Consider the following 19,930-nt stretch of genomic DNA (forward strand, 5'->3'; position numbering starts at 1 on the left):
GGAAGGCCCCATGGTATAGCTGACTCTGGAGTGTTCACACTTCAGACAAAACGTGTGCCTGTCAAAGGCTCGCTGTGGGAGAGGGCCAGGGGTCGTGACTTTACAGCTCAGGCACATATGCACCCCCCACCCCCACAATGCTTACTTCTGTAGTGGCACAAAAGGCTGCTTTATTGATGTGGTGTAAACATGGTTCCCACAGCACTTAGACAAGATGCCACCAGCAGACAGGCACGAGCCTTCAAGGGCAAGGGCGTGCATCTCTCTCAGGCACTGCAGCAAAGAGCTAACCCATGGAGTCCACCATGAAGGGCCTGAGCTCACATGAGGCCTCATGGGGCATGTCAACCACGGTGACATCAGTGTAAAAGACAAGACGGCCTGCTCCAGCCATCAGCCACCTGTACCCACGGCAGGGCTCCAATGCTTGCATCCCTGTCTCTGTTTACAACCTTGTGGCTCTTCGAGGCCAAGCAATGCGGGACCCTTGCCGCTCACCTACGGCGAAGGCACTGTGTGCAAGAAGAAGCCATGTGTGGCTAGCCTCTTGACGGCCTCAGCAGTGAAAATGTGCTCCTTGTGCAATGGGAGAGCCAAGGGCCAGGCCTTGACTGACGCATCCACAACGACTATGCTAGAAAGATCCTCAGCATCATGTGTTCAAACTTGGTGTCTTTTAGATGAGGAAACGGAGGCTGTCTTTCAGGAAATTCTAAAGACTCAGAGAAAGGAAAGACTCATGACAGGGTCTATTAGCCCCCCACGTGGGGACATATTCACCTTTAATGATGTTGAATGTCAAAGGACACTCTTTTCAGGATGAAACATGTTTGTTTTCAAAGAAGCTAATAGAATATGGTTTCATTCTTATATTCTCTAGCTGCTAACAAATTCCTACTCTAATCTCATATCGTCTCGGTTAGAAGGCTTTGAATTTCACTCTAGCATTTTTTTTCTTTTTCTTTTAGTCTCTCCTTCCCAGATGTAAGTCTGAACCACCTTTCAGAATCATCTGCTGTGGAGCCGCTTCTGAGAGTTCTACTTTCCCAAGGGAAAGACAGACAAGAAAATGCAAGTTGCCTCCAGCAGCAAATCCCTCTTGTCTTGCAGAGCCTCAGAAAGGCGAGTCGGCTGTCGTCATCGGGCCTTTGTCGTCTGGTAGAGTGTGAAGGGGTGAAGGCAGAGCACCTGTGGCCATTATGAGCGCTAAAGCCACCTCCCAGGCCTGCGTGCTTTTCGCTCTGAATGCTCAGCACCTGCCGGCTAAGGCTGAAACCCCCTCGACGGAGGACACAAATGGGCTCCGAGCAGTTGACTGAGGAATTAGGAGGATTTTGTAATAAGCCCATCCATTCTGTTGCATTCAAGTGTCTTCCAACTCCACGATAGCTGTGCTTTAACACTGTGTGCCTGCGGGACAGGAGGGGAAAGCTTGCAACGAAAGTGGAAGTGCCAGACCCCCAGACAGGGCTCCAAAGCTGTCACTTGTCCCCTGACATGGACCTTGTCCAACCACAGAAGCCCCCTGGGTCTCAACTTCCACATCTCTACAGGTTCTCACCAAGACCACCGAAGACCCGGTTTTGCTTTTGTTTATAAATTTTTTTTTGTTTATAAATTTTTAATCATGTGTCTGTTGGGGGCGTGCGCCACAGATGTAAGGGCACAGGCCAGAAGAGGGCATCCGGTCCCCACAGGGCTGGAGTCACAAGCAGTGGTCAGTTGCCTGAGGTAGCTGTGTTCTGTAAGAGCAGCTCACAGCCCTAACTGCTGAGCCGTCTCTCCAGCCCAGACAACAGGTGTTTAAGCCATGAGCTCAAAGTCAATTGCTTATTTTACATCCAGTTGGGAGAAAAAGAAAAGCAAGACTTGGCGATGGCACCACTCATCTGGATTTTCTCTACTTTGTAGAGATTGAAGTTTCCCATTCCTCATAACCTGGCCCTTCAACTTACAGTGATTCCCAGAGAGACATCTTAGTGTCCTGGTAGGAGCTTCCTTGGGACCCTGGTGGATTTAATGTGGTGACAGGTCTGCACTGGGGGCAAGATGCTACCTCGTGGACACCTAGAGTCATCACAGAAGACAGCCTGCGTGCCTGTGCAGTCCATGAGGGGCATCATGACCAGGCCTCCCGGAACTCAAGCACTTACTGTTGGCACCTCTTGGGAGGTCGTCTCTCTTCTTGAGTTAGTCTCCACCCCTCTAGGAGCTGCAGAGATGACTTCCTAGTGAACAGCACTTACTGCTATTCCAGAGGACCCGGATTTGGTTCTGAGGACCCACATCGGGCATCTCACAACCACCTCTAATTCCAATTCCAGAGCATCTGACGCCCTCTTCTGGCTTCCCTGGGCACATAAACCCAGGCGCGTGCGTGCGCGCACACACGTAAGAATGAAGTAAATATTTTTAAAAATTGTTCTCTTTGTGTACACAATCATCACATATAAAAACCCATGTAAAATTCTGCTGCTAAAATGTTGAATCTGTAAATATATAAAATTACAAAGTCAGATTTTCACTATGCAAAAATTGTATACACATAAAGACTGAGGAAAATAGCTGTAGTGTTTGTTTTGGGATATAGAAAATAGATTTTTCTGTTTTCCTATATTTTTCTAAAACCTTGAAAGGGCTTGTATTGGGAAAAATCCAATTTGAAACATTTTAATGGGCCAATGGAAAATCCATTCATGTATGTTTGTGAAAATTGCATTTAACAATGTCATAAAAGGTAATAAAGATAATATCAAGAAGTTCAAAATAGATCATAAAGATAATATTAACAAGAGATGTAAGGATAATAAGAAGGGATTAAACCTGAGTCATTCAAGAGTACATTAAAGTTTAAGTGTATTAACAGAACTTTTCTTACACAATGAAGACATCTCACAACCTCTTTCATACATTTAACAACACAGCACAGGGCCTGGAGAAGTGGTTCATCAGTTAAGAGCACTGGCTGCTCTGACCCAGGTTTGGTTCCCAACATGGTTGGGTACAACTGTCTGTAACTCTATTTCCAGAGGATTTGACGCCCTCTTCTGGCCTCTGTGGGCACTGCAGGCATATGATACATAGACATACAGGCAGGCAAAATACTGGCGCCCATAAAAACAAAAATAAATCTTGAAGAATGTGTTAAAGGTTTAAAATATTGCAGTTGTCACTAGTAAGTGTATATGATACAGATATATTTCCATCTCCTCCCCCTGAAGATTGGCTCTCACTCTGTAGTCCATGCCAGCTGGAACTCACTGTATAGGCTCAGCTAGATTCAAACTCACAATATCCCTCATGTCCCAGCCTCCCAGTATGGGGGTTACAGATGTAAGCCGCCACAGTTAGCTTAGACATAAATGCATTTTCTGCAGCGGCACTACCCCATGCTAAGTTCCAAGGGAAGGTTTATCTCATCCCAGAAAAGCTTAAATGGTCAGACGTACCTGATAAACTCTAAAAAGCAACTCAGCCGGGCGGTGGTGGCGCACGCCTTTAATCCCAACACTTGGGAGGCAGAGGCAGGCAGATCTCTGTGAGTTCGAGGCCAGGCTGGACCGACAGCCTCCAAAACAATACAGAGAAACCCTGTCTCGTAAAACCAAAAAATAATAAATAAATAAATAAATAAATAAATAAATAAATAAATAAAGCACTCAACAGGACCATCCTTGCAACTTTGCAGAGTCCCAGAGAAATGGTATGTCATGGCCAGTCTCTAGGAGAGGTGCGCAACATGTAGCCTCTGCTCAAAACGTTTAACCGAAGTCTTCACCCCATAAAGGAGACTCGTGTAGGGGCCCAGGGTCACAGGCGGGCGGAGTTTCTTCCATCTTTCCAGGTTTCTGTCTCGGGGCTGTGAAGCAGAGAGCTTCTCTATCTGTTGTAACAAAAGGGCTATTTCATGAATTTGGAGCACGCGCACAGAGCCCAACAAACCATTTCAACCAGTCACGTTTCACAGAACCCAAGCCTAGTTCCCACCCTTGGGCTGCGTCTCATCCTGAGCCATTCCCCTGCAGGAACCGAGGCACCAAAAGACCAGAAAGAGCTTGTGAGCTGCATGGAAGACTCCAGGCTTGGCTCTCCTTTATAAGGAGGCTTAGGAGTGACACGGAAACCTGTGACCCCTGCACGCCCACCCCTATGCACACCCTTTGCTGGCATGCGAAACGTGCTTAGAAGGGGGAGGGAAATCCTGAGCCGCAAAACCCACATTCCTTTTACGGGCTGTCTGTGTACACGCCTTGGACCTTTGACTCCGTCTCCCTGGGGAACAAGGGATTTGGAGGCCTGGGGCGGGGATGCTGCTGCTCTGATGGATCTTACACATTCCCACTCTGTGAGTTTCCCATTATGGGACTTTGTTCAGCTCTTGCCCTTTGGGGACTCTGTTTCTTTATCTCCAAGTCTGGGCTAGTGAGCCCCAAGTCTGGGCTAGTGAGCCCCAAGTCTGGGCTAGTGAGCCCCAAGTCTGGGCTAGCTTCATAGAACTGTAGGGCAAAACGGTCCCCCTTATCCCTGGTTTAGCCAGTCTTTGCCATCTTACCAGACGTAGCATCCGTCCATCCTAAAAACCCACAAAAGAACAAATATAATAAAAATTTCAGATAGCTCATGTTCACATGAAGAGTTCGTATAAAAACGGAGTCGGGCTTGTTGCTCAAGCCTGTAATCCCAGCTGAGGCTGAGTCACAATGATGGCAGGTTCAAGGCCAGCCTAGGCAATTTAGTGAGACCCTGTCTCAAAATAAAACATACAAAGAGGACTGGGTATGTAGCTCAGTGGTAAAGTGCTTGCACAATGTATATGAGACCCTGGGTTCAACCCCTCCCTCTTATCATGAAAATAAACAAATAATAAGCCATTACATCCACTGGCAAAAGTCAAGAGTGTGCCTTCATAGAAGGAACAGTATCAAAGGCTAATACATTTTGGGGCAAATTTTGGGACTGAACCCCGCCTGCGCGTGCCAGGGGAGCACTGTACTGCTGAGCCACACTCTCAGTCTTACGCCTTTATGCTTATGCTCATTTGAGAGTTACTAGACTCTCTCTTGATGGGGGATGTCCTTCTGTGCATATGTTTGTCTGACTGGTTGATAAATGAAACACTGTTGGCCAATAGGCAAGCAAGATAGGTGGGGCTAGGAGTCGAGGAGGATTCTGGGAAATGTAGTCAATAGTAGAGAGTCGCCATGTGATCCCGGGAAGAGAGGACTCATGAGGCTGCGTCCTCGGTAAGATAAGACCTTATACAAATATATATTAGTAATTATGAGTTAATAATTAAGTCAGAGCTAGCCATTAAGAAACCATAGCAAATGGCCAACAGCTTCCTAATTAATGTAGTGTGTTCATTTGGGACTGATGCGGCTCTGGGACCAGGCTGGCGGGAAGAATGCACGTTTCACTCTCTAGATGGTGTTATCCAATGTGAATGATAAAGCTTGACTTTACTATGTCATATTCTGAGACTGAGTGCTCGGGCTCATGAAGAGGCCAGAGGTCCATGACAAAGAACTCTTGCCTGCAGGAATGGGGTTCAAACCACAACTTCCTCACATGTACGATGGGCTACTAAAATATGTGTGATAGCTCAGAATGCAGAGCTATTGGAACTCACACATTGAAGATAAACTTAGTTAGGGGAGCAGCATTTGGAGATAATTGGCTTTTACTGCAAATTATAGGTATTGATTGTGATTTAGCAATTGTGTTCGTAAGCATGTGGTTAACCCATTCACCAAAAGACACCAAAGGAGTGTGTATGCCAGCTAAAATGGCCCAAATCTGGAAAGAGCTCACATGCCCATCAACAGTACAATCAATAAAGAAATTGTGATGCATTTTTACAGAGGGGTACTATATCTGTCAATGAAAGTAAATAGGTGTATTAACGTGAATGAATCTCATTCATATACTGCTGAATGAAGGAATATAAACATAAAAGCAGAAATTAGAGGTTGTGCCTGGGTTACTTTGGGGGAAATACCATATGTAAGTAGGAGACACTCCAGAGCAGGTTCTGAGGCACTGGAGACATTGGTGCTGGCTATGACAGCAGAATCATCGAGCAACCATGCTGGGGGCTTTACTCATGTGGCCTGGCACATTTCCATTTAGGCTCTGCTTCTGCCAAAACTCTGTAAAAATGACATAGAAGAGATGCCTTAGTGACATGGGAAGACAAACTGTCATGTTATAGATTGTAAGTTGATATACAGGGTGTATGACAGAATGCCTGCAGTTTTCCTGTAAGGGAGCCTCATATGCATACGTACAACATCTTTATGCATAATATAATTATGTAGAACATCTATATGCATAATGTCTTCCTGCATACCATCTTTAAGGTAATCCATAAGTCAGTGACAAAAGTGACTGATTCAGAGAGTAGGTGAGACAGGGAGAATTTTTAGTTGATTTCTTTTATATCTCAAGAGGTCTTAGCTGTGTATGTATATGCTCTCAACTTGATGCCTAAATAAATTATATTAGAAAAAATTGTTTTTTGACTTAAATCCAAATGGATCAAAGACCTCAACATAAATCCAGCCACACTGAACCTCTTAGAAGAGAAAGTAGGTGGTACCCTTGAATGAATCGGTACAGGAGACAGCTTCCTGAACATAACACCAGTAGCACAGACAGTGAGATCAACAATTAATAATTGGGACCTCCTGAAACTGAGAAGCTTCTGAAATGCAAAGGACACAGTCAGCAAGACAAAAAGGCAGCCCACAGAATGGGAAAAAATATTCACTAACCCCATATCTGACAGAGGGTTTATCTCCAAAATTTACAAAGAACTCAAGAAGCAAGTCTCCAAAACACCAAAGAATCCAATTAAAAAGTGGGCTGCAGAACTAAATAGAGAATTTTCAATAGAGGAGTCTAAAATGGCTGAGAGGCACTTGAGAAAGTGCTCAACATCCTTAGCCATCCGGGAAATGCAAACCAAAACAACTCTGAGATACCATCTCACTCCTGTCAGAATGGCTAAAATCAAAAACACCAACGACAATTTATGCTGGAGAGGATGTGGTAAAAGGGGAACACTCCTTCATTGCTGGTGGGAGTGCCAACTGGTTCAGCCACTTTGGAAATCAGTATGGAGATTCCTCAGAAAAATGGGAATAAACCTACCACAAGATCCAGCAACTCCACTCTTAGGCATATATCCAAAAGATGCCCATTCATACAACAAGGACGTCTGTTCCACTATGTTCATAGCAGCATTATTTGTAATAGCCAGAACTTGGAAGCAACCTAGATGTCCCTCAACCGAAGAGTGGATAGAGAAAATGTGGTACATTTACACAATGGAGTACTATTCAGCAGAAAAAAAATGGAATCCTGAGATTTGCAGGCAAATGGATGACACTAGAAGAAACCATCCTGAGTGAGGTAACACAGTCACAAAAAGAGAAACATGGCATGTACTCTCCCATATATGGATTTTAGACATAGATCTGGGGAGTGCCAGGCTACAGTCCCATGGCCAGAGAGTCTGGGAAACAGAACCTTCATTCAGTGGCTGATGGAAGCAGAGGCAGACTCCCACGGCTAAGAACTGAGCTGAATTCAAGAACGCCAGTAACAGAGAGGGAGGACTGATGACCAAAGGAGTTAAGACTGGGCTGGTTTAACCCCAGAAACAACTGACCTGACAAGGGTTAGCCCTTGAATCCCAGACTGATGCCTGGGAATCCAGCATGGGACTGATCAAGACCCCCTGAATGTGGGTGTCAGTGAGGAGGCCTAGGTAATCTATTGAGCCTTGGGCAGTAGATCAGTATTATCCAGAGTATACACACGGACTTTGGACTCCCATCCAACAATGTGGGATGAACTCTCACCCTGAACTCTTGCAGGGATGGTCTAGGCCCTGCCCTGGATGAAATGACAGACTATGGACACCCCCATGGAGGGCCTCACCCTCCCTGGGGAAAGGAGGGGATAATGGGGGAGTTGGGGGGAGGGCATGGGAGGAGCGGAGGGAAAGGGAGAGGGACCTGGAACTGATTTGTGAACCAACCATGTTTCTAATCTAAATTTAAACTTAAAAATAAAAAAATTAATAAAAAATTGTTTTGTGAAAATAAAATAGTGGCGATGTTAATATAAAATGATAGCCATGTAAATCTCCAGGCAATGAGATTATGGTTGAATTTAATTTAATTTTTTGTAAGCCATCTGTATTTTTGCTGTCTTCTATTGTGATTTTTTTCAGGGCTTGGGACCCAGGGTATTTTTAAACACAATCCCTCTATGTCTGAGTTACAGCCTTAGCCAACACACTATTCTTTTGAGAATAAGAAAAGTCACAATCTGTTTGCCAATCATCTTTAAAAATCAGTGATATCTGAAGTGAAATTTGCACAGTGTAAAATCAGGGAATTTAAAGAAAGCAGTTAACTCGTCTTACAATGATATGTACACACCGGTTGTCACTCAGTCAGGACATGGAAAGGCTCAATCCCCCAGGAAGTCCCCCACATCCCTCTGCAATCAAGCCTTTCTCTGCTGCACAGGCAGCAGCCAGTTACCCGAGTTTTGGTCCCTAGCTTAACTTCACGAGCTTTAGAAATTTCCAGAAACGGAAGATCAGCCAGTGCTCTTAACTACTAAGCCATTTATGGCTCAGCCGTTAAGGGCTAGGCTCACCACCAAAAATGTAAGAAATTTCCAGAAACGGAAATGATGAGGTGTGTATTCATTTATTTATGCATCAAATTGAGAGCATATATACATAGTTAAGACCTCATGAGTGTGTGTGTGTGTGTGTGTGTGTGTGTGTGTGTGTGCTAATGAATGGGGATTAAGATCTCCAGCTCCCTGATCAGCCGAGTGAGACAGCATCCCAGCCCTGCGCAGCCTCAGGAGCGGGGCGGGTTCTCTGGCAGCGCGAGGACCCGCGCTTCCCCCTTGGCTGGCGGCAGCGCCTGTCTCAGGTGAGAGCCACCCTGCTCGCTGCCATTGTTCTGCGAGTGACAGCCTCCCGGGCAAAAGCAGAGCCGTCAACCTGAGGGCTGTCAACTGCACACAAGAATTCCTTTCTTTGTCAGGCTGGGTGGTCTCGGTGGCTGAGCGGCAACAAGCACAGGTCTGGGGAAGCATCGTGCTCCTGCAGGAAAACACGCCGCCACCCAGGTCTCTGAGAGCACTCCTTTGTGAGACCGGGATGAGCCCTCGCGCCCTTCCCTGGACCAGGACCAAATCACCAGCGCGGCCGGGTGAGAGCCTACCATTCCGACCTCCGCACCCGGATGCTGCCAGGCACCGATTTCTGCCGTACTCTTGGTGATAGACAGATGGAAGGCTCTTAGAGGTACCCTGGCCTCACTCACCATCTTGGTCTCCAGGAAGAGAGGGGTTCAGATACAGGTTGTCGCTGCCAAGGTCAAATAGTCCCCCAATTCTGTCCAGGACAAGAACCCAATCCAGACGTTGTCTACTTTGATGTGCTGCTTGTACCACTACCAACTCGCTATTGTTAGATGATGGCTCCCAAGAACAGTGTAAAGTGTAATTGAATTTATAACTTTCCAGTCCCTAGGAGTGTGTGTTCGCCCGATACGTCTCGTTTTTTGTTTAGTTTGGCGCCCTCTACTGGCTGTGGGCGACAACAACCATTACATCTACTGTCAGAACCTTGAACACCACAGTTACTTCTGAAGCCAAAGAACAAGCCTGCGGGTAATTTCATCCCCATGCTATAGGTGAAGATCTTGAGGCTCATGGAGAAGTCATAACCTGCCCAAAAGACTGAGCTTGGTTGAAACTCAGAGACTAGCGGGATTCCATGTGCCCTGCCTCGTGCTGCCTGTAGTACTCTCAACCTTTAAGTGTCTGTAAATGCCTCAACTACCCTAGTCATCCCGGGGAGACTGCTGCTGGGACACGGATGTGTTCAGGCCATGAGGCCATCCAAGCCCAGGCCCACTGCTCAGGGCTCTGGGCTGCTGCCCAAGAAGGCCACAAGGTCCCCCACAGATCATCTTTCCTGGCCGCTTATATCCAGAATGAAGATAAGGAAGTGGCATGTCCCCCAGGGGAAGGGGACAACATCTGGTGTCCTGTGTCTAGCTGTAGGAGGCAAGAGTTTACGAGAAATAATCAGAGAGAAGAAGACACGTCCCTTATTCCCAGGAGCTCATACCACCCATACTACAGCCAGCAGATGTTGTGTGAGTAAGCCTCAGGGGGTCAATAAGTGAATGAATGAATGAACGAATGAATGAATGAATGGCTCAGCTGCTGAGCAGTGCAGGCCAGGGGTGTGGAGACAGTCATCACAGGGAACTGGCATTTGATGTAAGTGAAGGGTCTATTTCTCTCCGGCTGGGAGAGAGGGCTGTGTTCTTCAGCCTGAGCTCCACGTGCTGGGCTAGGTGAACGGAGCTGAGAGGACCGTGGAGGAGATGCTGGGAAGGGACAAGACGGTACACGCTCCTTATCTTTGGTGTCAACCACTAGAGACGGAAGGTTTCACATGTAACCCTGGGCTTTTAGCTCTTCTTTAACAGGGTGCAGGCCGTGGCCTCGTTGGGCCTGCTCCAGCCTGTCACTGCTGCCCGCCTATCTCTTTATTGTCCCTTTAAACTGAGGTGACTGGCAGGTACCATTTCACCTGGGGCATATGCTAGCTTTGTTTTCATGAAACAAAAGCAATCGTCGGACTTGGTGGCACACACCTGTAATCCTAGCTGCTCGGGAGGGTGGGGCAGGAGGGCAGCAAGTTCAAAGCCAGTCTAAGCAACCTTGCAAGTCCTGGTCTCGGAGTAAAATTTCCTAAAAGGGGTGTGAGAGGGCGTAAGGATGTATCTCAGTGGCGAGGCCTCACCTAGCACACTCAAGGCCTTGGGTTCTGCTCCCACCATCTCGAACACAAAACCCAAAACCGTTTTCCTTGTCAGGTATTTATCAAGAGAGAACTCAAGAGACGGGAGCCATGTAAGTTAAGAAAGCTAGGCCAGTTCATTAAAAGTTAAAAGTGGAGGGCTGGGGAGATGGCCCAGCTGGTAAAAAATGTGTGGCATGCAAGCCTGACAGCCTGATGAACCCTAAACCTATGGTGGAAAACCAACTCCCCAGAATTGTCATCTGACTTCCACATGTGCATGCATGCACACACACACGTGAGTGCGCACACTACACACTAATAATAAGAAGATAAAAATAAAGTTATAGCAACTACGCCGTCATACAGTCATACAGCCATCCCGTTGGGTATACAGAGTAGATGTCTAGTGTTCTGACCATGAAGAAGAATGTGGGTCATCTGCTGTTAATTGATTTAGTCATTCCACAATTCACAGGGTCTTAGTGCGTCACTCAGGCTGTCCTGGAACTCACGGCAGTCCTCCTACTTCGTCTTCTCAAGTACTGGGCTTACAGCATTAGTCATCATGCCCAGTTCAAAGAAATTAAATTAAAAAATGTAAGGGAGGGGCTGGGGATGTGGCTGTTTGTGGAGTGCTTGTCACAAGTGTCCAAAGCCCTGGGTTTGACTCCTAGCACCACATAAACCAGACATGGTGGCACACGTCCCTAGCTCTTGGGAGGTTGAGGCAGAAAGATCTGAAGTTCAAGGCTACTTTTCCCTATATATTGAGTCCAGTCTGGGACACATAAGAAGGAAAACAAAAACAGACCACAAGTGTGTCTGGGGAAGTGAGAGATTTCTAAATAAGTGAAAGATAAATGCCCGGCTTCCCTAAGCTACACGCTGTTGTTTGAGTCTGAGAAGTCTCAGTCAGGTGGATGTATTCAATGCTTCCTTCCCAGTGGAATGGGACTGTACAAGCCAGAGCCCAGCTGGAGGAAGCAGGTCACCAGGGCTGTGCCTTTGAAAGCACATCTGGTCTCAGGTGCCCGTCACTTTGCTCGCTGGACAGCAGAGTGAGCTGCTCCGCTCCATGGTGCCATTCCCATCATGACGGACTGCAGGGACACTGGCAGCTGAAGAAGTAATCCCAACTCCCTTACATTATTTGCACCTGGTGTTTCTGGCACAGTGACAGAGAGTCTAACACGGCCAGCCTGCGCCCAGCTCCCTGCAGAAGAGTCAAGTGGATCTCTGATGCCTTCTTGCTCATTTGGATCAGAGTCTCACCCTGTTGTCACTTCTGTTTTTAACCTCTGGGAATTGTGGGGGCCGGAGGCAGATGTGAATGTGGTTATGATGAAATCAGAATCTGGGGCCTCACACTGCCTGTGGCCACAAGGGCCAAGCAGAGACAGCAACTGTGTTTGGAAACCATGTTTATTCAGAAAACAGATAATCCCTGGAGGTAGCAGATTCATTAACATCCTAAGTTTGAAGACATTTACTTGTTCATTTGTGCACGTGTGCGTGAGCGCGTGTGAATTTCCTCTACCATGTGGGTCCCAAGGATTGATTCAGATCGTCAGGCTTGGCAGCAAGCACCTTCACCTGCTAAGCCGTCTTGTTGGCCCCAGATTACTAACTTAAAAAGCAAAGAAACAAACGCCTGCCTTCCTTCTCCTCTCCATCCAGGAAGATGCGAACAAAGGCTGTCAGTCACACCACAGCTCGCTCTTGTCCTCTGGACGGTCACACTCTGGAGACAATGTCTGTGACTCTCACCGTCATCTTTTTATCCCTAGTACGCTTTCTCTGTTCCATGGATGTCTGGTCTCAGACACCTCTTGAAACATTGAGTTTAGTTAGTTTCTGCCTGTGTCAACTTTGACTTTCTCCAGGGGCATCTCAGCTGGTAGAAGAGGGTTTAACTCCCCCAAAGCCAAGCACTAAGTGTGTGCACACTAAAGTATTAATTAGTACATGTAGAGTCTTTCCTACCACCAAGAGTACAAGTGTGCCTTTCTAATATAAAATATGGAAGTGTCCCTCCTGTCCCACATCCCTGGGTCTGGTGGCCATTGAAGTGAGATGAATGTCCAGAGGAATGAGAGCAAGATGACTCTGCACACCCGTGCCTTTGCCCCGGGGAAGCCCCTGGGTGACATGGCATTCTAACCGGGAATCTTTCTGGTTGGCCCTTCCAGACTTTCATGGTGGATGAAGGTTGCTTAGCTCTTTCCTCTTCACCCTTCCACACAAATGGCTCTCTCACTCTGCAGGGTTTCTCTACAGCTGCGGCAGGATTCACATGCATTCTCCATAGTTGCTTTGGCAATCACAGCCGCTCTTCAGAATGTTAGACACGGAGCCCCACATGCTTCAGCAACCCATGCCTGTGTCTGTATCCACCAGAGACAACATAGGCTGGTAAGCCCCCATGCTCACGGCAGGGCTTCCATGAGAGGATGAAAGGATAAATAAAATGTGTGTCCACATAATGTTGTCAATTAAAAAGAGAGGTGTTGATACAAACTGCAATGTATCTCTATGCTAACATGGATCGAAGCTCTGTGTTAAGTGAAGGAGGCCAGACACAGAGGCCATGTGTTCTGTGATTCTGCTTATGGAGAACATCTGGGTTAGGCAAACCTTCTGAGGAGGGAAGAGACTAATGCCACGGAGGTTTGAGGTGGAGGTGAGGGAAGTGACTGTTAACGGTTGTGGGGTTTGTTTCTAGGGTGACAAGAACGTTCTAGAATGGATTGTGGTGACTTTTGGACAACCTGTGAACATAGCGAACGTGACTAGACTGTTGTTTTAAGTGGACAGTTGTGTGAGCGGTGTCTGAGCAGAGCTGGGAGACATTGCCTGTGTGAGGGATAGGTTTATCTGCTCAGGGGCTCGTTCTCATTGGGATAGGTTTATCTGCTCAGGGGCTCGTTCTCATTGGGATAGGTTTATCTGCTCAGGGGAACGTTCTCTTTGGGATAGGTTTATCTGCTCAGGGGAACGTTCTCTTTGGGATAGGTTTATCTGCTCAGGGGCTCGTTCTCTTTGGGATAGGTTTATCTGCTCAGGGGCTCCTTCTCATTGGGATAGATTTATCTGCTCAAGGGCTTGTTCTCATTGGGATAGGGATATCTGCTCAGGGGCTCGTTCTCATTGGGATAGATTTATCTGCTCAGGGGCTTGTTCTCATTGGGATAGGTTTATCTGCTCAAGGGCTTGTTCTCATTGGGATAGGGATATCTGCACTCAACAGTTGGTTTGACAACGTCCACTCTAGGCCAGCTCTTCTGCTTGCTGGATGCCAAAGGATTCTGCCTCAAGCCAGAATGCACCTTGTACCGTTTGGAGGTCTAGGAGCTGTGGAAGATGGATGTGGGTGGTTGGTTGGAGGATGGGGCGAAGCGTGAGGGCTAAGTTTCAGATGAGTGAAGAAGTAATATCCAGTCAAAATATCAAGAAAAATCCCCAAGGTGTAGAGGAGAGATGGTGTAGAGTGGAGCATGTCTAGAAAATGCAGTTTCCCTCAGTTTGGCTAAAGCTTTAAGTCCATGATGAGGGCTGCTGGGGGCAGGACCTCCAAAGACTGCTGGGACCAGATGTGAACTTAAAATCTGTGACAAGTCAATGTTGTCTGAGCAGTGTTGTAGGAAGCCAGCCTATGCAGAGGATGGATCCAGAGGCTTTAGCCTGAGGCCCCAGGTCAGAGTCAGCCAGGACTGAATGAGACCAGCAGCAGCTGGCCCAAGGTAGGGACAGAGGCAGGGACACTCAGCCACTTTCTAGGCATGATGAACCCTGCAAAAGCAAATGCACCCGCCACGCATTGCGTTACTCAGCAGCACTGTTAACTATTAGGGGAAGCACTCACCAATGAATGTAAGTGGCCTGTGGTTTAAAGCTGCAGCCACCATGTCATAAAGGCAATTGAGGGGAAACCCCAAGTTAGGGGTAAGAAGAGAACAGGGACCCAAAAGCCTAACTTGCCACCATGTGACTGTTGACCGGTGAACCCTACCTAGACCATGTTCCTTACCTGGCCCATGATAGGCAGCAGTCACTCTGGTCGGACTTGAGGCTGACTCAGGTTGTCTGTGTTAAAGCGTTCTGCCTGCCACACGGGAGATGCTGATCGGCCACTGCACACTAACCCAGACAAGACAAGCCAGTGAAGGAGCTGCAGGAAAAGTGTTCTCACGGAGAGAGGTGAACCTGGCTCTCTCTCTCCAGTGTCTCGCCTCACAGAAGTTCCATGACATCGCGTGTTTTACTTTTCTCCTCTGTGAACTGGACCATCGAGTCCACTAGTGAATTAGTATATTCTGAATGCTAATCAGTGAATTCCAAATGCTTTAAAATTAACTGGGCACTAAGGAGGTTGAGACAGGAGGAAGGATTGTGAGTGTGAGATTTTTTTCCCACAAGTCAGATTCTTCATTATTTTTTACAATAAAATTTTATTTTTTGCCATTTTTAAATTGAGTTATACATTTTACCCACTCCCCTTTCCTCCTCCCATCTACCCTTCCACCCTCCCCCACCCGACCCCATGCTCCCAATTTACTCAAGAGATCTTGTCTTTTCCCCTTCCTGGGTGGATCCATGTACGCTTCTCTCTTAGGGTCCTCTGTGTTACCTAGACTCTCTGGGGTTATGGCCTGTAGGTTTGTGTTCCTTTGCTTTACATCTAAACATATAATTATGAGTGAGTACATACTGAGTTTGTCTTTCTGGGTCTGGTTTACCTCATTCAGGATGACTTTTTCTAGATCTGTCCATTTGCCTGCAAATTTCAAGATGTCATTTTTTTAAACTCCTGAGTAGTACTCCATTGTGCAAATGTACCACATTTTCTTTACCCACTCTTCCATTAAAGGGCACCTAGGTTGGCTCCAGGCTCTGGCTACTATGAATAGCGCTGCTATTGAACATGGTTGAGCAAATGCCATTGTGGTGTGAGTGTGCATCTTTTGGGTATATGCCCCAAAATGGTAATTGCTGGGTCTTGAGGTAGATTTGATTCCCAATTTTCTGAGAAACCCCCATACTGATCTCCAAAGCGGCTGTTTGAGTTTGCACTCCCACCAGCAATGGAGGAGTGTTCCCCTTACTCCACATCCTCTCCAGCGAGTTTTTGATCTTGGCCACTCTGACAGGTGTAAAATGGTATTTCAGAGTTGTTTTGATTTGCATTTACCTGATGGCTAAGGATGCTGAGCAATTCCTTAAGTGTCTTTCAGCCATTTGAGATTCCTCTGTTGAGAGTTCTCTTTTTAGATCTGTATCCCATTTTTGTTGGATTATTTGGTCTGTTGATATCTACTTTCTTGAGTTCTTTACATGGAGATCAGTCCTCTGTTGGATGTGTGGTTGGCAAAGATTTTTCCCATTCTGTAAGTTGCCATTTTTTCTTGTTGACCGTGTCCTTTGTTTTACAGAAGCTTCTCTGTTGGGCCCCAGCCCCCACAGGGTACAAGTCCATCCTGTTTTCCAGTCCATGTGCTTCCTGTTTTCTAGTCCTGGCTTCCTGCCCTGGCCTTGACCCTCTGACATCAACATCCAGCAGGAGGAAAACACGCTCTCTTCTACCTGGGGTTTTTCCACTGTGCTGTAAACCTGTATATAAAGCTCCTCCCTCCTACAAGAGAGAGACCTCAAGACACACACACATTCTCCTCCTGGCAATAAAGGCAGCACATGCATTCTCTTAGTACAAACAAGTGGACATCTGGTCTTTTTTTTTCCTGATAACCTTGGAGTTGCTTGTGGCGCGGGTGCCGCACTTCTCAGTTTCAGGAGGTCCCATTTATTCACTGTTGCTCTCGGTGTCTATGCTACTGATACTCTATTTAGAAAGTGGTCTCCTGTGCCAATGCATTTAAGGCTATTTCCCACTTTCTCTTCTAAGAGGTTTAGTGTGGCTGGATTTATGTTGAGCTCTTTGATACATTTGGACTTAAGTTTTGTGCATGGTGATAGATATGGATCTATCTGCAGTCTTCTACTGGTCAGCATCCAGTTATGCCAGAACCATTTGTTGAAGATGCTTTTCTTTTTTTCCACTGTATAATTTCAGCTTCTTTGTAAAAAAAATAAGGTATTCATAGATGTGTGGATTGATATCAGGGTCTTTGATTCAATTCAATTGGTCCACCTATCTGTTTTTATGCCAATATACCAATCTGTTTTCATTACTGTAGCTCTATAGTAGAGTTTGAAGTTAGGGATGGTGATACCCCCAGAAGTTCCTTTGTTGTACAGGATTATTTTGGCTATTCTAGGTTTTTTGTTTTTCCACATGAAGTTGAGTATTGTCCTTTCCAGGTCTGTGAAGAATTGTGCTGGGATTTTGATGGGAATTGCATGAATCTGTAGATTTCTTTTGGTAAGATTGCCATTTTTACTATGTCAATCCTATCTATCTAAGAGCATGGGAAATCTTTCCATTTTCTGATGTCTTCAGTTTTTTTCTTCAAAGACTTAAAGTTCTTGTCATACAGGTCTTTCACTTGTTTGGTTAGAGATGCCCCAAGTTATTTTATGTTATTTGTGACTATTGTAAATGTTGTTTCTCTGATTTCTTTCTCAGCTTGTTTATCGTCTGTAACAGGGGAGCTACTGATTCATTTTTTTAGTTAATCTTGTATCCTGCCACATTACTGAAGGTGTTTATCAGCTGTAGGAGTTCCCTGGTAGATTTTTTTGTGGCCACTTATGTATACTATCATGTCATCTGCAAATAGTGAAAGTTTGACTTCTTCTTTTGCAATTTGTACCCCCGTGATCTCCTTTTTTTGTCTTATTGCTGTAGCTAGAACTTCAAGTACAATATTGAAGAGAAATGGAGAGAGTAGACAACCTTGTCTTGTTTCTGATATAGTGGAATTGCTTTGAGTTTCTCTTCATTTAGTTTGATATTGGCTGTTGACTTGTTGTATATTACCTTTATAATGTTTAGGTATGTTCCTTGTACCCCAATGAGGCCAGTCTTAAACATACATACATACATACAAACATACACAGCAGACCTTGCCTCAAAACAGCGCCAAAACCTTGTGCATAGTCAGCCTCAGGAAATGTTGGCCATCATTGCTGTTGTTATTAAATAGAGGCAAAGCTAGGAAGCAATGGGAGGGCCTCTGTAGAGTGTCTCCTGCCACCACAGGTGTGCGAGCAGAAACGAGATGTTCACAAAGTTCAGCTCTGAACTTGAGTTTCAGTGCTGGGCAGATACATGACCAAGCTTATTTGACATAAAGTTAAATTTATTGACTTCAGCAACAGCTTACTAAGCAGTGCCCATGTGCCATATCATACAGGAGGCCCCTGCAGTAGCGGGGTGACTCAACAGTCCCTGCTTTCAAGGGAAGATGGCAAGCAGCTCATAACACAGCTGGTGAGCTGCCCTGTACCTCAACCCCAGCACAAGGGAGGTGCAGAGACAGCCAGAGAAGGGAGTGATGGCAGGCATTCTGGAAGAGGCCACACTCAGATCTGCTGGAGTCACAGTAGGAAGAATCTGTCCTAGCTGGTGATGACTGGTTGTAATGTCCCAGGTAGACACAGTCATTTGTCCTTGGCCCTGTCCTGAAGTGACTCATTCCACCCCCCCCACCTGCCCATAAAAAGACAATCTTTAAGGGTCTGGAGGCATTCTCTAAATCTTCCCATATTCTGTCCCATCAAGGTTCTGCTCTGATAATTTTGCCTCAATTGCTCTGTCTTTTGCTCAGAGAGGTTAAGATCTTGCTAAGTCCTCGTGACCTAAATCAACACCATCAAGGCTAATTCCAGCTGCTGCAGCCTTGTCTTGCAAAGAGCCCATTCTTGGTGTGTTCCCAGTCACAGAGGTCTCCTATTGTGATGGAGGCCAATGCCTCGGTGTGTTCCCAGTCGCAGAGGTTTTCCTATGGCGATGGAGGCTGACCACGGTGCAAGTGAACACATTAAGAGGTGAAGCCTCAGGGACTCAGAGGAAAAACGGCCCAGTCATGCAAGCGAGAGGAGGTTCTGGCAGGGTCCTGGCCGGCTCCCCCCCCATTCCGTTTCCCAGAGCCTGCTGTCTTCCGATCTCACTGGAGCTCTGGATGCTCTCTGTCCTTTGTGAAGCTCCCTTGTTTAGCCAAGATCTGTCTGTTGGTCTGGGAGACAAGGGATCTAAAGGGAAGGTGGATGCAGCCAGTTTCCCCCGAGAGGGACTGGGAGAGGCAGGAACACGGCCATTGTTTGCTGCCCTTGCCTCTCTTCCCTTTTGTGCCCCCACCAAGGTGACTCATGCGCTTTGCTCTGGGCAAACCCCACAGCCTTTGTCGCCCCGTGGGATGTGCAGATCAGGGCACGTACTCTTCCTTTTTCTGAGGACAGAGTCTGCTTTGAGCACGGCTGAGGTGTCAGCTCACAGCTCAGTCCTGGCCATGTGAAACTCTATCACAAAATCCCTGTGCTGCAGGAGAGGGCGTCACCTGGAGAGGGAGAACAGCAGGTTGCCAAGAGTTTCAAAACACCGGGGCCCACTAAGCAACCAGCATCCTGAGCATCCGAGCTGTACCTCTGCATCCTGCCAGATTCAGGGCTTCGCTGCGGGGAGGATCCTGAGCACTGATCACTCTCAGAGGTTATTTTAGGGGAAACACTATCACTTCATTCCCTAGAAAAATCCCTCAGCCACTAAGTCAGAACCTCGCAGACTGTGGAGGTCATCAACAGGGCTGGTGCCGGGTTGGTGATGGTGTTTATAAAGTTGTGGTGTTCAGATGCCCTGATCTGGCCAGAAAAATGCATCCATGAAGTTGTGCAGTCATGAACACTGTCTAGACACCCAGGAGGAGGCCCTATACCCCCTAAGCAGCCTGTCCTCCCAGTAAACCCCTCAGCTTCAAGCTCCGGAAACCTCCAATCTGCTTCTATCATGGTGGGCTTGTTTATTCTGTGGCCTTGACAGGGTTTCATATAGATGCACTTGTATGAAATGGCCTTTTTGTGAATGGCTTTTTTTCTCCTAACCTAAGATTTTCTTCCTTCCTTCCTTTCTTTTAATATTTATTTATTAGGAAGTGTTCTGTTTGCATGTATCCCTGCAATCCATAA

At 46.6% G+C, this 19,930-nt stretch overlaps 1 protein-coding gene across 3 annotated transcripts in view; it reads left to right on the top strand.

The window, feature by feature from the left end:
- The first annotated feature begins 9,898 nt into the window (after positions 1 to 9,898).
- The window catches only part of Xpa (XPA, DNA damage recognition and repair factor), a 29,895-nt gene continuing 19,863 nt past the window's right edge, over positions 9,899 to 19,930 (top strand). For all 3 annotated transcript variants that reach the window (XR_002384685.1, XM_021232252.1, XM_040738813.1), the window contains exon 1: positions 9,899 to 10,196. Coding sequence is in view for 2 of the 3 variants with exons in the window: in XM_021232252.1 (XP_021087911.1) it covers positions 9,914 to 10,196 (283 nt within the window). In the remaining variant the exon portion in view is untranslated. The remainder of the gene's footprint in view (positions 10,197 to 19,930) is intronic.

This window comes from Mesocricetus auratus, unplaced genomic scaffold (assembly GCF_017639785.1).
Source record: "Mesocricetus auratus isolate SY011 unplaced genomic scaffold, BCM_Maur_2.0 Super-Scaffold_6730, whole genome shotgun sequence".
NCBI classification, from domain to species: domain Eukaryota; kingdom Metazoa; phylum Chordata; class Mammalia; order Rodentia; family Cricetidae; genus Mesocricetus; species Mesocricetus auratus.